The sequence below is a fragment of the Mastigoproctus giganteus genome, chromosome 1 (assembly GCF_048544385.1).
Source record: "Mastigoproctus giganteus isolate SK-2022 chromosome 1, ASM4854438v1, whole genome shotgun sequence".
Taxonomy (NCBI): Eukaryota; Metazoa; Arthropoda; class Arachnida; order Uropygi; family Thelyphonidae; genus Mastigoproctus; species Mastigoproctus giganteus.
Window position 1 is genome coordinate 240,037,163 of NC_143575.1, and position 16,603 is coordinate 240,053,765.

Here is a 16,603-nt window from a genome sequence, read left to right on the forward strand (position 1 = left end):
GCAAAGCTGAAGGAAGGAAGGAATTTTCATAGGTCCTCAAATAAGAAAGCTCCTAAAAGATGAAGAATTTCAAAGAAACCTGAATGATGTTGAACTTTCTGCATGGAGATCTTTCAAGGCAGTGGTACACGAATTCCTCGGAAAGAGAAAAGAAGAGAACTATGAGCAAATGGTGACAAACTTGCTGAAGTGCTACAAGAACACGGGGTGCCAAATGTCATCGAAAATGTATTTCCTTAATTCTGAAAACTTAGCAGATGTCAGTGATGAACAAGGAGAGCGCTTCCACCAGGACGTATCTGCAATGGAAAAACGATAAAAATGTCGCTGGGACTCTGCAATGATGGGAGATTATTGTTGGTTCCTCAAACGGGAAAGCAAACTGGAGTATAAAAGGAAATCATTGAGTGGGAAACATGTCTAAGTAACATATATTGTGTGTAATAATTACGACCAGGTATGCTGATATTGTATAAAAACGAGGAATTTAAAAATGCGTATATCTTTTGATGTAGATGTGACAGAAGTAAAAGATTGATATCTTCATAATCAGGACAATAATTTTGTACAGAATAACCAACTTTAGTTCCAGAGGTATGACGAAAAACATTTTTGTCGTGTAGTGTAATTTATTGATTTATCGGTATGCAGAATAGCAGGTATAGAAACATGTAAAAGGGTGGGTGGAGGAAGCAATGCGATGCAATTTAATAAACCTCAGTGATGCGAAGAGGATGAAAAGCAAAGAAGACAATAAAAGGGGATTAACATCTTCATCCAGGAAAAGAAGTTAGAAAAAGTAGACAGTCTAAAATATTTTAGGATTATAACAGAAAAAGAAGGGAGAATTGATAAGCAGAATTGTTCAAGGAAGAACGTTTTAATGAGTCGTAAAGGATTTAGTTTGGCAAATGGAGGTATCAAATAAGTGCAAGATGCCAAGAACAGAATTGTAGGGAATACGGAAGAAGGAAACGTAGCCAGTAGAAAGAAAGTGGGAGAAAAATAATTACAAGAAAAGGTTGGAAGGAACAGACTGAGATAGTTTGAACATGCAAAGAGAATGAAAGATAATACACTAAAAGGATTATAGAAATCAAAATGGGGGGCACGTCCAAGAGGAAGCCGGAGAAGTTGGTGAGAGGAGATAAAGAAATCAAAGCAATAATCCTCGAATGTAATGATGACATCATTAAATGATTTTGAATAAGTAGTTATGCGTAATTTATGAATCATCTGAGTATCCTCAGTGGAATATTCGTAGGTGAATTATTGCATGATAGAGATAAGGACAATAGATATAAATGTTAAGATGGAACAATGATAGTTCAATTGCTCTCACCTTGAAAGAGGCTTTACTTAAGAATTGAAAACCTTCTGGTTTCGTTTTATAGCATCTTGAAATAAACGAAGAGGACCACGCCTCCCAAGCAGAGTGCATGTTCTAAGCTTACCATGATTAGGCTGTTTTCCTCCATTTTAATGAACAAAATTGTTCCACAAAATAACGTTGATTCAAAAGAACGTGTTCTTTTTGTAGTTGGCCTTAGAAATGGACTTCTATCAAAACTTGTCCGATGTTGAGGAGAGGATATTAGGCAAACCAAGTAAGTGAGTTCAGAAAAATATATTTTTTGGTTTCTATATGGGATTCTACACTTGTGATTTAAATTATTTTCTGACGTACATTTTGGGTGAAAATATATAAGAGAAGGGTATGGGAATTAGGACAACAAAACGTGCGCTCATAGGCTTGCTCCTAACACATGGGCGCCATAACCGAGTACTCACTGCACTTGTACCTTGCCTAAGTACACGTGCAGTGTGTGACCAGTGAGCGACCGAGGCTGGGCGACACTGGCTTAGACTGCGCTGACTGTTAAGATTGTCAATTAAATATCTTTCGAGAGATCTGATGGAAGTATATATAGAGCCCTGAGGTACGGGAGGGGATTGGTAAAAAAAAGAGGGGAGGTATATTTTTATTCGTAGGAGAGATGAAAACTAATGGGGGCAATTATAAAATTAGGGAGGAAAAGAAAGCTGAATTCAGCCTTCAAATTGGGCTCAAGTTATAGTTTGGAGTTTGAAGGTTCGGCTAGGCTGTTTCTGAATTCTCTGAATGATATCGATGAGGAATTAAAGGGTAAAATGTTGAAATTTTCAGATTATGAGAAAGTTGAGAAGAGAACAGCAATGGAAGACAGATTGAGCTCTTATCTTTGGAATGATTTGCATGCGTTTAATGGATGACCAAAGAAATGGTAGTAAAGTTTTAATGATACCAAACGAGGAGTTGTACATTTCCAAAAGTGCGAATTCCAGAATAAATTAATTGGAGCTGAAGGGTATAACTGAATAGAGAATCTTGCGATATAGAAATCCATGGTGAAACTGAATTCGGAATAATGCGTTCAAGTTATGAGAATGCATCTGAAGACCGCGTTTTTTTGAAAGAGTTCAAAGGCAGGTCTCGTCTGATGAGAATATGAGGATAGTCAAGAAAGACCATATGAGGATAGTCAAGAAAGATCATATGAGGATAGTCAAGAAAGACCATATGAGGATAGTCAAGAAAGACCATATGAGGATAGTCAAGAAAGATCTCTGTAATTAGGCAACTAGATCCATGCTATCTCGGGAAGGGAAGAATATAACGAGGGTGGACATCGCTGCAGAGACAAGCGGTTTTGACTGATTCAACAAAACTACGGTTTCATGCCATTAAGATTATACTAATGCTGTTATTAATCTAAAGTTACTTTATTTACTTTACGAAATTGAATATGTCTGTATGGTAAAAACAGTTTATTGTGTAATTTTGGGACTCACTGAAACTAGACCTTTTATTATAATTGCTGTTGAAAACGGTGATTTTATGAAGTTCTCGGAAAATGCTGGAGGTGTCCCTGGTGCTCATTTGGAGAATGTCCCATTACCATACAGATCAGTGAGCCTTTCCTCTGGACTGCTTTCTGTATGGAATTTGAACTACGTGGACGTTGAACGTCCAAGGAACAGAAAACAGCTGAAGGAGAAAATAAAATCTGACCTTACCACGATCAGTAAATGGGTGATAAGAAGTGGTAAAATGTTTTGTGTGCGTGCAAAGTGTTTCCAGCTTAATCGAGGTCATTTGAACCGTCTGATGTGTTTATATTGAACACAGCGTATATTGAATTAAAGTTCAATCAATCTTTATCTATATATTGATATTTCTGTGTTATTTCATTTGTTTTTAAATTTTATTCTTGTGGTGTTAAAATCTTAAATAATGCCGTTATGTTAATCAGCGAACTTCACAGTTTATATTTAAAACGCATTTCATTATTAACTTGAGTTTTCAGTTCTTCAATTCTCCCTTGTCCATCAAATTTCCTGCACACCATCATTTGTGTGCTGCTCACTGTATCATGGTATTATAAGGAGAATTATTATTTTACTTCACAGATGAAAGGCTTAAAGACGTCTCGTTCATGCAGTTCCACTATCCCGTTTTGATTACATTATTCTACATCGCATTCTCCAAGGTATGGGGACCTTCAATGATGAAAAACAGGAAACCATTTGAAATTAAATCAGTTCTTGTGCTGTATAACTTAATGCTAGTTGCGATCAACCTCTACATATTTGTTGTGGTAAGTCCATTTATTATAAAAATACCGTAATATGGGACATTACTGCAGTCCCAAATTGCGCAGAATAAATTTACAACTTGCCTCTGGTGCAAAATTTCTTTCACGTGATAGAAAAGTATAATTTTATGTGTACAATTTATACTTTAGTATATATAGTATGGTATATGTAGTATGGTTTTAGCAGCATCAGAAACTAAGGCCCTATTATTCCATGTATATTATCTATAAATGACGTGTGTTCTGTGTGCTGGACGATAAACCAGAGTTTCCGGGAGAGAAAACCATGCTACACTCGCTGAAACCGAACTAACTCAGCCACGTGTCTGAAACTCAGCTCTTTTCCAGCCGGGGGCAGGAAGGAGGGCGATTAAGACAGTCACAGAGAGAATAAATCCAAAAACAAAAAATCGAAAAACAAAAAAATCAGCTTGCAGTGGTGCGAAGAACGTCCTGGTTGGACAGCAGAACAATCGGAGAAAATCATGTGATCAGAAGAATTACGATAAGCTTTGTTTTGCACTGATGGTTGGCACAGAGTGTGGCTAGAATCTCACGAAGCGATGGACCCTCTCCGGATTGTTAAGACATCCCAAGCAACTGGAGGTGGAATGATGGTATGGGGAATGTTTTGTTTCCATACACTGCGTCCATTGATACCTGGATGACATACCTGAATGTCATCCAGAGAGTACCTGAATTTTCTGTCATCTACTGCACCCTGCAATGTTACACTTTTATCGCGAAGTTGATGGCCACTTTATGAATGACAGTGCAACAGCGCCACGTGCCAGAATTGTGCAAGAATGTTTGAGAGAACATGATACAGATTTCCACCATCTTCCTTGGCCTCCACAATTACTGTATCTCAATCCTTTTGTGAATGTGCGGGATATGCTGGAGAGAGCTATTCGATAACGAAGAATTAATCCTCCAAGTTTATTTCAGCTACGCGATATTTTGCTGGAAGAATGGTTACAGTTAGACCTAAAATCTTTACTTGAAATAAAGGAGGCCCGGTTCCTTACTGAATAAAGATTAGTCCCCATTTAAAAAGTTATACTGCATCCTTGGTTTAGTCTAACGCGCCTCATCGGCGTGGTTCTGAAACGAACTTTAAAGGATTTTATTTGAAATAAAAACATCTAACCATCGTGTTTAATAGAAGGATATCTTTCTATTATCTCCTACTCCATATTAAAAGAACTTGTTTAAATCATAAAAAGGAAGTCATGTGCCTTTCTAGATGCCAACGATGAATATTGGAAAGTGTTCCCCTGAGAATTGTTGAGGTAATTAAAGCTCTTGTAATCCTACTCAATGTTTTCATTTATTCATTTTTAATTTGATACGCCATTACAGGTTGGAGGGTAATCTTATACACAGCTGATGGATTATTTCACTCTTATCTATTTCGATGATAAAGAATTCTTATATAAATATGTATAAAATTAAAATAATAATGCCGGGTGAGTAAAGTACCTGCCCGGCCACCCAAAGGTCGCGGGTTCGATTCCCACCTCGGGCTTGGATCAAAGTACTGCAAAAACCTTCGGAGGTGCAATATGGCCACAGAAGCCGAGGCGCCAACAACTATCAAAAAAAAAATAATAATAATAATAATTTCCTGATTCTCTAATCATGTTTTTTATTTTCTTTATAATAAAACGATTTATTTATAATAAAACGATTTATATTTTGGTTTTAGGTAATCAGAACTGTCTGGAGAGATCGGGAACATTTCTGGTGTGCTAAGGCACAACAGTTTTACAGCTTAAGTTTAGAAGAGGTAAGATACTAATCTGCTATTTCTTTATATTAAGATTTTCCCACATTCATCAAGTTGCATGATGGTTAGTGAACTCACCTGGGCTACAATATGAGTTCATTCTAAGTCTCCTTATCCCCAACGAATTCAGTTATGGCTTTGCAGCATTATTTTGCGTGGATCCCTTCAGCCTGGGAGTAACCCTGTTCAATTAAAATATATGGAAATCACAATATGCTCTCCGGGATGTAAGGTGGATACACTAACGCCTATCGTTGCATTAGTTGCAGGTAATGTGTTATTATGAAAAGGAAAGAAAAATTTCTTTTATTGAGAAATTTGAGAGAAAAGAGAAACCCTATCTTGTATCAGAAGAGGGAAGTAACAAAGGTTCTTGTGGGTGAGTTTATAATAAACACTCCTGATGTAGGGTGAAAATAGTATCTGATTTGATAGGTGATTGATAGAAATAAATGATTTGATTGATTTGATATGTGTTGATAGAAAGCCGATTTGATAGAAATAAGTGATTTGTAATAAGTACTACTGAAGTGTACTGAAAAACAGGACAGAATTCATGAGGTTCCTGGTTCCTCGCCCGCGCTAGTGGGCGAATCTACCCCTTGGCAGGTATATAGGTACACTGTATCATTACATTCACGTGGACTGTAATTCGATGTCAGTATAGATAAAGGTCGTGAGTCAATCGACTTTGAAAGAGAGTGATAGTAGATGCCCGACGCAGGGGCCACTCTATTACGAAGATGGTACAGAAATTGCACTGTCCTCGTTCGACAGTATCAAGAGTGGATCGGGAATACACCATTTCCAAAATAACATCTCATCGTGGACAACGCTGTGGGCGGAGAAAGGTGGTGGATGAACGTGGCCGTCGACGTCTGTCTCGCAATGTTTCAGCCAACCGAAGAGCGACAGTGGTACAAATCACTTCAAAGAGGGAGGTACCATAAACGTCTCCACTAAGAGCATCGGGTGATCATTAGCCACAATAGGTTATGAAAATCGCCGATCCGCCAGAGCCCCATTGCTAACACCACGACACAGGACTCTACGCCTTAACAGTGTGAAAGAACATCGGTACTAGACCTTGGGTGAATGGAGACCGGTCTTCTGGTTCGATGAGTCGAGTTATTTCGAGAGGATGGAAGAGTGCGTATCTGGCGGAAACCGCACGAAGCTATGCACCCGTCATGTCAAGGAACTGTTCAGGCAGGTGAACGGTCGGTAATGGTCTGGTGATGTTCAGCTGGCACACGTTGGGATCTCTGGTACGTCTAGACTCATTTCTGAAAGGTCCAGGTTACATGTCCATTCTTGCATGCCATCCGCATCCCTTTATGATTATCGTGCACCCACAGGGTAATGTACTCTTCCAGCAGGACAATGCTCCTCCCTACAGAGCCGTGGTGACGAGAACGTGGTTCGCAGAGCATTCTGCAGATTTTAACACCATGGAATGTCCTTCCCCTTCAAAAACAGATATGAATCCTGTTGAGCGTCTTTGGGATGCTGTGGAAAGGTCCGTTGTCCACTCAGTGTAAGCGATGAAAACAGTAATTGACTTGATAGTTGGTTTGATAGATAGGTGAAATGATACACATTGTTGATTTGTAGTAAGTAAGAGTAAGTGGCCTGCATATGGGAAAAGGAACCTCGTGAGTTACTGAAATTATGAAGGAAGCAACGGAAACAAAACGGTACAGAGGGACTTTATTCAAAAATGGCAACGTAGCACTGGCTGCCATGACACAGATGCATCACTACCAAAGATGGGACAAAGGGAAGAGGTGGTCGTCAGTAGGAGATATGGCCACCCCTTATGTCGATGCAGGCTTTGCACCGCTTGTCCATACTTAGAACAACGTTGTTCATAAGTTCTTGTGGTAATTCCATTCCTCTGTCAGCGCCATCTTCAGCTGGTGAACATTTTCTGGTGGGTGTGGGCGTCTCACTAATCATCTCCCCAGAACGTCCCATATGTGTTCGATAGGATTTAGATCGACCGAACGGGCAGACCAATCCATACGAACAGTGTCCTCATTTTCCAAAAAAAAAAGATATCAACAGCTGCAGTGCGATGGGGTGTGTCGTTAACATCCATAGGCACGAACACTGGGCCAATGGCACCTCAGAATAAACGCACATGGGGAAGGATTACTTCAGTTCAGTAGCGTGCACCGGTTACAGTAACGCCTTCCAGTATCTGGAGTTGTGCACGTCCATCCAAGATAACACCTCCCCAGACGAGAACACCTCGACCGCCATATCGATTCCTCTCAGTGATGTTTGCTGCTTGCGGGTGATACCGTGTGCCAACCTCTGGCCAGATTAGCTGACGTCTAGAATCGTTGTAGAGACTTTATCTACTCTCATCAGTAAAGAGTACCTAAGTAAAGATTTGGTGGTTGTAAACTTTAGAAATACAGTAGTATTGGTCCTTAAGTTTTGCACACCAGTATAATAGCCCTAGAAAGGTGGAATTTCACAGGAACTGTAATCCTTTTCTGTGTATTCTCTATGTATAGTAGCATATTTTTTCCATCTATGATTCAGTTGTTTAATGCCTTGATCATAGAAGTCCACACGCTTTGCATGAAACCACGATTCCACTCAATTGATGACATTCTGAGACGAATCAAAGCGGCGTCCACGCAATGGTTTCTTCATTTCTCGAAACAAGAAGAAGTCTGACGGTGCTTGGTCAATAGGATAGGTGGGTGCTGCAGTAGTTCGAAGTTTGTTTTATTTAGGTCAGGGTACGAACTTTTTGATAACCTTGCGTACATATTAGGAATATTTCAAGACAGTTGATGATATGTGTGAGATGGTCTTGTATCATAGTTCCTAAATATGTAAATTTAAATTTGGAATTTGTATGTATATATAGATATGCGTGTGTACATAAATTTTGTTTTGTGTCTCATAAACATATTATTTATGTAGATTTGTGATGATAAAGCTGATGTAATTCTTATATCCGTGTATTTGCTTAATTTATTATTTTTTTTTTCCCTAAACTCCTCTTATCTACAGATAAGTTGTTTAATTTTCAGGGCGTGGAATTAGCAATGGTAATTCTGTCATCCAAGAAAATAGAATTGCTGGACACGGTGAGTTTCATTTTCATCTTACGCTGTTATTTATATTTTCTTAGTTTTTCAAGTATTTTATAGTATTTCTAACGTAAAACCTTACATAAGAAATACTTAAGTAAGGTATAATTTATAAGCTATGTTTGTAGCTTTAACAGCTTTCATTGTAAAGTTATGTGGCTATTGTAGAAGAAAGATTTAAGACTCATTAAGAAAGGTTTAAGATTTATTGATTATGAAATTAGGAATTTTATTTTATTTCATCTTACATTTCCCCAAATTTTTAATAAAAACAATATGGATTTCAGGCTTGTTTCAAAGGGTTAATCGAAATAAAACAACTCATTATTTCTTCTGGAACACTGAAGGACCGATCATCCAATGGAACTAATGTTGATTTTTGTTATTGCTCTATAGAAACAGGGACAGACAAAAATGACAAAGTATATGGAAATTTAACAAGAGTTTAGCTGTTTTAAGCCATACAAATAAGGATAGAAAATTTTACAAATTACAACTTGCTGTTTAACGAAAGCCATTGAGTTGGAATCCGTCTGCGATGCTTCAAAAGCTGAGGATAATCATGCTTATGGTAGACCACGATTAAAGCAAATATAAGATGTGGACGGAAACTTAAAATACTGTCCAAGAGGACTGAAACCTTTTTGGAAAATGAATTTTGGTACTTGGACGAGAGGTTGAATTTTCGTAGAATATTTCAACCTGCGACAATAGTTGTCTTGTTATAGTATATAGTATTTGTTTGGACAGTACGAGCAATGGGAATGTCTGAATAACTGTTAGCAGGCTCGTTAATTTTGCAATGAGCTTGAAGTGGAGGCACCAGTTGCTTCTTTAGATTTTGAGATGGGAATAACTGGTAAGAATTCCACCAAGATGAAAAGAATTGGCCGGACAGGATGCTATTACACAGATGGTGGATATTTATTATGTTCACGTTGGATTTTAGTTTAAATTGAAGGTTATTTTCGTTGCTTGTATGCACACTAGTTTACTATGACCCCTTTGACGCTACAAGTCCTGTGAATAGTGAAGTGTAAGTTTTCTGAGAATCGTATTCTTTCAAGTGAAATAATTACTTTTCGAAATAAGGTTGTATAATGATTTTTAGCTATTTTTCGCTGTGACAAGCTACTACAACGTGTTCAGGTTAATAGAAAAAATGAGAAACATTAACAATTTTTGTGTATAGACATTATCAGACAGCTAAGAGATTTCTCATCTCTTTCAGGCTTTTTTCATTATGAGAAGAAAGTTCAATCATGTGACCATTTTGCACGTGGTACACCATTCAGCTGCTTATCTCATGACTTGGATTCTAATCAGATATGCCGCAGGTACGAATATTAATTTAGAATGCTTTATGATATGTTGAATGTAATAATTTATTTCTTTGATTTATATTTCGCTTGTTTTTCATCCAACAAAATATTACAACGGGCAACTGCAATTGTCCAATGTCAAATAAGTCGGGAGCCACACAAATCGGGCATGGCCATCGTCTCCCAAAACAGATGATTTTACAAGCAGACAATCAGAATTTCAACCATCAGGGATAGAATTACTGCGACTCGCTATTTTATTACTTTTAGGGAAGCCAGCAGAGAAGGGCAACAAGATTGGTGAGGGGAATGAAGGGATCCTCTTACCAAGAGAGGCTTAAGTTCTGCAAATTGCAGTGGCTGGAGACTAGGCACCTGCGCGGTGATCTGATTGAGGAGTATAAGGCCTTGAATGGGTTGAGCACGCAGAATTCTGATGGGATCCTTCCACTTGTTCAGATTACGAACCTAAGGGGGCATAAATTCAAATTAAGAAAAGACAGATGTAGAATAGATGTGCGGAAATTTGCCTTTAGCCAGCGGGTGGTTAATTGCTGGAACAAACTTCCACCTGTCGTTGTGGAAGTTGATAGGTTGAATAAATTTAAGGAGGAACTGGACAGGCATTTGGAGGGAATGGTGTGATTTTTTTTTTTTTTTGGCTGATGCTGCATAAGCTCATACACATGCTTTCTTGCATCACATGCTACTGCTACTACTACTACTAAATCTCGGACCTACTCTGTTAAGAAAGAAAATCTGATTCTGCGTCTGAACTCCAACCAACTTCAACTATACTTTAAACCAACTCTGCATTTGAACTCCAACCAACTTCAACTATACTATAAACCAACTCTGCATCTGAACTTCAACTCTACTTTAATCCAACTCTCCACTGTCCAACCGCTGAAAAAAAACATCAATAAATATATGTTTTTCATAACTGTAGGTGTCTCTGGACTTTTGGGTGGAAAGCATATACCCGTTCCACGAATTTTGCTTTCAAAATGAGGAACATGAAAGATCCATTTATTTGCTTGAGCATTCAATGGAAAAATTAGTCTTTTAAATGTGTTTATCGAATGGTTCTCTTTTACCGGACCGACGAAACGGAACTGTAATTACTTCATTTCCAGATTGGTGGTTACAATTTCAACAAAAAATAAGAATACTAGAAGATTCTTTAGCAAAAAGATTCTTTACCAGAGGCCGAGCAAATTTGGCTCGGCCTCTGGTTAAGTCCAAAATTCTACTTGGCATTTCTACTTCAGGAGGAATTTTTATAGTTTTTTTTTCATACCCTGGCTGAGTTAGTTGGTGTCAGATGAGGTTCCATAGTTTTCTCTACTGGAAACCCAGATTTTTCGTCCAGCAAACAGAAATTCGAACTCAGAACACAAGAAATTTACATACAGTGTATATGGAGAAACATGGCCTTAGTAGCCAAGTTCCTAAAACCCAATAACAACAACCATTTGGACTTGAACAACTGAGCCATTTATTCATTTGAGGTTTTCATCCAGCGAATATGAAAATCGACTACAGAACGCACTCAATTCACAGACATAATATACAGTATATGGTGCAATATGACCTAGGTCATTGATGTGCCTAAACCTCTACAACAAACCAATATAATACAGAATTTTTATTTCTCTTATAGGAGGCAGCAGTGCTATAGGCATAATGTTTAATTCCTTTGTACATGTAATAATGTACCTCTACTATGGCCTTTCAGCAATAGGGCCTCAGATGCAAAAATATTTGTGGTGGAAAAGCCATTTAACAAAACTGCAAATGGTAAGTCCTTGATCTTCTTTCCTTGTATATTTTTCAGAAATGGAAATAAAGCTTATGTGATCATTATTCATTGTCATTAACAGAAATGGAAATACTTTATACGAATTCTAGAGACGCCAAATTTACCTGTGTCGCTGTTTAAGGAAAATATTGATAAAAACGCTAATATATTTTGAAGCATGTTTTACCATGAACACACCCTCATCTATGCAATATCCGAAGTCCATTTACTTCTTGCGAGCATGCTGGTTTATTGTTTTACTGATTGACGGGAGATGGCCACGCTTTGCATAGAATAAAGAATGTTACTTTTAAATTTTATGTCTCTAGCACTTTTTTACTGGACGTTATTCGCATTTTCATGGATTCTCATTTAAACTGATTAATGAAGTTTCGCCTGTTCCTAGTTTTTTCAGTAGTATTTCGAAATTCATAATTTTTGAATACCTTTATGAACTTGTGGGTGCAGTCCTAGGGCAGGTGTTCGATGATGGCAACAGTGGATTGCAGAATACACTAACGATAATCTTACAGTCTTTGGTCCTTGAGGTTGTCCGAGACACTCAATCAGATATGCCAGTCAAGCTGTACTTGCTACCTGGGAATCTAAATCGCTGATGGAACTGATAGTCGGGTGACGCTCAAGCCAAGTGGATCCAAATTCGGCGAAGTCCGGACGGTCTCTGACAGCCAAATCTTCTGCTTGCATCTTCACGATGGTGAGACTGTTAGTAATCCTGGGTATAACTTCCATGCACAAGTACAATATGGGTGACCATTCAGGTACGAACCAAAGAAAGCGGGGGTCGAGGTGTGGCGCCCACACCACATGGAGGAATGCCACCCTTCTGTGTTACCAGACAGTACTAGGTGGTAGATGACTCTCATCAACCGGTGCAATACCACCACTTTGCTTATTGGAGGCTTGAAGTGGTCGAACCCGTGTTTAGTCTCTAGAGCTAAGTTCCGGTCAACCCTTCCCTATCTCTTCCATCATGCAGTATGACTGATGACTTTTGAAGTTGTGATCAACGTCGTGGCGAGATCCAATATTCCTTACATTTCGAGGGTACAGCTCTAAAACGGTGTTCGCAGGCCGGCCGCTAGTTAGTACACCGGACCCAACCTATTGGTAACTCTCCAGGAGGACTCTGGATCAGCTAGTGTATAATCTTGCTACCTCTACTCTGCCAGATAGTGACTGGAGGGAGTCCGAGTAGTGTGTATGCGGGGAGCATTGTCGAGGCCACGTCATGTCAAGGATCTGGGTATATTCTTACCACGTGTACGCCATATCCAAAAATTTCATTACTTGATACAACATGTCCAACCCTCCTTTTCTTACTATTGAATACACCACGAATTGTCAAACTAATAGAGCAAGCTTATCTGCGAAAAGATCTAAACCTCCCAAACACTTTCTAGTTCATTTTCCAAATATACGTGGTCTCAATTCTAATATTAAAGATGTCCATTTCCACTTGCAGTCTCCCAAACCCCATGTACTTTTTCTGACTGAATCTCAGTTATCAGTTGATTCAACCACTGCTCATCTCAGATGTCCAAATTATTCGCTGTATGATTCCTTTCGCCTCAAAGGTAGTACTTGTGCATATATCCGTTCCGATATTCCCTGTCAGAGACTCCACTAATCACTTGGAGCTCTTTTACTTCTTCTCTTGGCACCTTGACTTTCTCCAGTCCAGCTTTCCTAACAGTGAGGTAATTTTCCTTGGTGATGTGATTTCAATGTTCACAATTCCAGCTGACTTCCGTTTTCTAGTCACACCGACCAAGCTGGCCGAGATGCTGAGGCTTTTGCAATTAGTAATGACCTTGCACAGATTGTTCATTTACCTACAAGAATACCGGACAATCCTAATCATACAGCCAACACGCTTGATCGTTTTCTCACAAACAGCCCTTCTAAGTACACAGTCGAAGTGAGAGGTCCTTTAGGCACCTCAGATCACAACTTGGTGATTGTCTCTTCTCCAATGAAACCTTTATCTCATGGCTATTCCCAACCTTGTGTTGTTTGGCATTACAAGAATGCAAAATGGGATGACCTCCGAGATTTCGTTTCCTCTTTTCCTTGGTTACACTACTGTTTCAAAACTTCTGATGTCAACATTTGCTCAGATCGTGTCAGTGAAATTATTCCTGTAGGATAATTTCAGAAGCTATATTTTTAAGAGACCGTAATAAGTTTCAGATGCTCCAAGTATTTTCTAAAGAGGCGTTTGAACTAAGGAAAGGTATGATTCCAGTGATACGAGGTTGATCAAATCCATCTGGCTGGAGGCATCGAAGTGTTTTGATGCTGCTGTTCTTAATGGTTGCACAACTTTAAGATCTACCCGTCTTTTCTTTTTCTTTATCTCTCTCTTTTTCCCCCTTTGGTTTATATATATATATATATATGTATGTATGTGTGTATATATATATTTATATATTTTATTATTATTATTTTTTTATCTTAGTTATTTATTTTTATTCTTTTCTGTTCTCTTCCTTTCGGGTTTTTTTTTCCATCTGGAGTGGGCGTCACAGAAGAAATTTGTTTTTTGTTTTTTTTTTTGTCTCATACTCTGAGACCATAGGTGTCCGATCTACTCGACCTAGCCCACGTTCCCGTGGTGTGGACGAGTACCCAGAAGCATTAGTCACACGTATATAATACACACGAACCTCCGTCACACACATATCTAGCCCATTTGGTGTGATACTATTCTTCACAGAGATACGAGACGGAGTTGAACTGACGTTCTAGGAGCCGCTCCTTACATAAACACATGTCCACAAGTATCCTTGTAGGAACGGAATCCTTTATTCCACACTCCACTTTAAAATCTCGTCCTTTATCTAAACCTTGGTTTTCCAATAAATGTGCTAAGGCTGTTCAAGAGAAGAACGTTGCATATCGTAATTGGCTTGTTTCCAATTCTTCAGTTTAAATTTCTGCCTATACCAAAGCTCTCAACAATTGTAAAGTAGTCATTCATCAGTTCAAACTAGATTTTGAACAGGCTAAGAGTAGAAAACTTGCTTCTTGCCCTAATAGTAGCCGAGCATTCTAGTAATTTGCCAAAGCTATTGGCCGCAACTTTTGCCCATCTCTGCTCCCACCTCTGTCCAAACCAGATGGTTCTGTTGTCACTTCAGCCAAGGATAAAGCTGACCTACTAGCATCCCATTTTTCTTCCAGCTCATGTATTAATGATCTTGGTAAAACACCTCCTACCATTTCTAACACGCTCCATTCAATGCCTCCTGTGGTCTTCCGTTAAAAGGATGTGAGAAGGATTTTGACGAATCTTGATGCTAAGAAAGCTCCAGGTCCCGATTGTATTTCTCCATTTGTTCTCAAAACCTGCGTTCCTGAACTTACTCCTGTTCTTTGCCGCCTTTTTTCACTTTCTTATTTCAAAGGGGTTTTTCCTTCTGCTTGGAAATTTGCTCATATCCAGCCAGTTCCTAAAAAGGGTACCCATCCGATCGTACGGCCCATAGAAATGGGTAGTACGATCTTTTTAATATAGATTTGTAAGTTCTTTACTTACAAGGTCGTTTATACCATTTAGTAGAAGTTTATTATGGGCAATGAGCAATCCATTTAGACGTTTTCAAAGTTTTGATAGGCCTTTTTATGTTGAGTTTTTATTAGGCAATTTTTTTATCCAATATTGTACATAATAAGTAGAACCTATTGATGATTTAGTAGGTACTCTCTCTTACTCGATGTATCTGATATTTATCTTTTTTAATTTAGGTCCAGCTGTGTTTGATTAGTGCTTATTACCTCCAGATAGTGCTATACCAAGAGGACTGTGGATATCCAACAATCTACAGCTTGATGTATGCTCTCCCTTGTTTATTGTTCTTAACTTTATTTATGAACTTTTACATCCAGACTTACATACAACAAACTAAGAAGAATGTTGACGAACCCAAGACGTTCTCGCTCTTATGCGTTGGAAATCTGAAAGGCGATTTATTTGAGCAAAACACAAAATCAGAGAACCTGAATGGAAATGTGATCGATAATGGCTCATCTATTCACAAGAGGATAGTTAGTAATGGAACAGACGAAAAATAACATTAAATTCCTTACAGACATAGTTCAAGTCAGAATTAGAGAAACGAACTACAGGATTGGTGAATTGACTCATGTAATGTGATGTTAAAAAACAAACGACAAAACAGTCTGTTTTATGAAATATTCTGCAAAACATTCTCCTTTTTAATTATTATATAGATATTAAGCAATTAATCATTCCTTACTATATGTATTATGATGATTCATTTTAGATTATTGAAACTTAATGGCGATTTAAAGTATTTTCAGTTTAAAAATGTTACCAGCAATGGATTTTTTCTTGGTATGGTGAAACAACAGCACTATGATCCTTCTTTTAACAGTTAGTATAAAACTCGTAACACGATGTCATTCCAAAAAATAAAAAAGTCACCAGTTTCATTTCGTCGTACTTTTCTTGTAAACTGCAAATTAGAAATGTCTAACCTGTACCAAAATCCAGAGAGTTCAGCGGAATCCAATTTTTGCTATTTTGTGGCTGAAAAATATATTTTTTTCTTTCTGTTATCTAACTGTACCTACATTACCTTACAAAAACTCTTCGGAAACCCTTTTCCAACTACTGTCACAAGCAGGACGGGGCATTCGACGCCTTATGGCGGCCGAGTGTCCTGGGTGGACTCAGACGAGCCAACATCCCGGGGAAACTATATAATTGCATCAGCAGCTATCTTTCAGATAGAAACATCATGGTGGGGACCCCCTACAGTCACATTTCAAGACATATATACCGAGGCTGCCCGCAGGGTTCCGTTCTAGGGCCTCTGCTCTGAAACTACGACCTGGATGATTTCTTGAACATCAAGCTTGGAGAAGTCCAATCACAAGCGTACGCGGATGACCCG

At 38.5% G+C, this 16,603-nt stretch overlaps 1 protein-coding gene across 1 annotated transcript; it reads left to right on the forward strand.

The window, feature by feature from the left end:
* The first annotated feature begins 9,773 nt into the window (after positions 1-9,773).
* On the forward strand, positions 9,774-15,867 carry LOC150091688 (very long chain fatty acid elongase 7-like). Its single transcript, XM_090385206.1, has 3 exons — positions 9,774-9,874; positions 11,523-11,659; positions 15,432-15,867. The coding sequence occupies exons 1-3, from the start codon at positions 9,781-9,783 to the stop codon at positions 15,756-15,758; spliced, it is 558 nt and encodes a 185-aa protein (XP_090241332.1). The 5' UTR covers positions 9,774-9,780; the 3' UTR covers positions 15,759-15,867.
* Positions 15,868-16,603: the final 736 nt, after the last annotated feature.

Bases quoted from the DNA above. Each gene is read 5' to 3' on its own strand.
- LOC150091688 (XM_090385206.1), top strand. From the start codon at position 9,781: ATGAGAAGAAAGTTCAATCATGTGACCATTTTGCACGTGGTACACCAT. The intron at 9,875-11,522 runs GTACGAATATTA...TTTCTCTTATAG, and splicing joins TCTAATCAGATATGCCGCAG to GAGGCAGCAGTGCTATAGGC. The intron at 11,660-15,431 runs GTAAGTCCTTGA...TTTTTAATTTAG, and splicing joins ATTTAACAAAACTGCAAATG to GTCCAGCTGTGTTTGATTAG.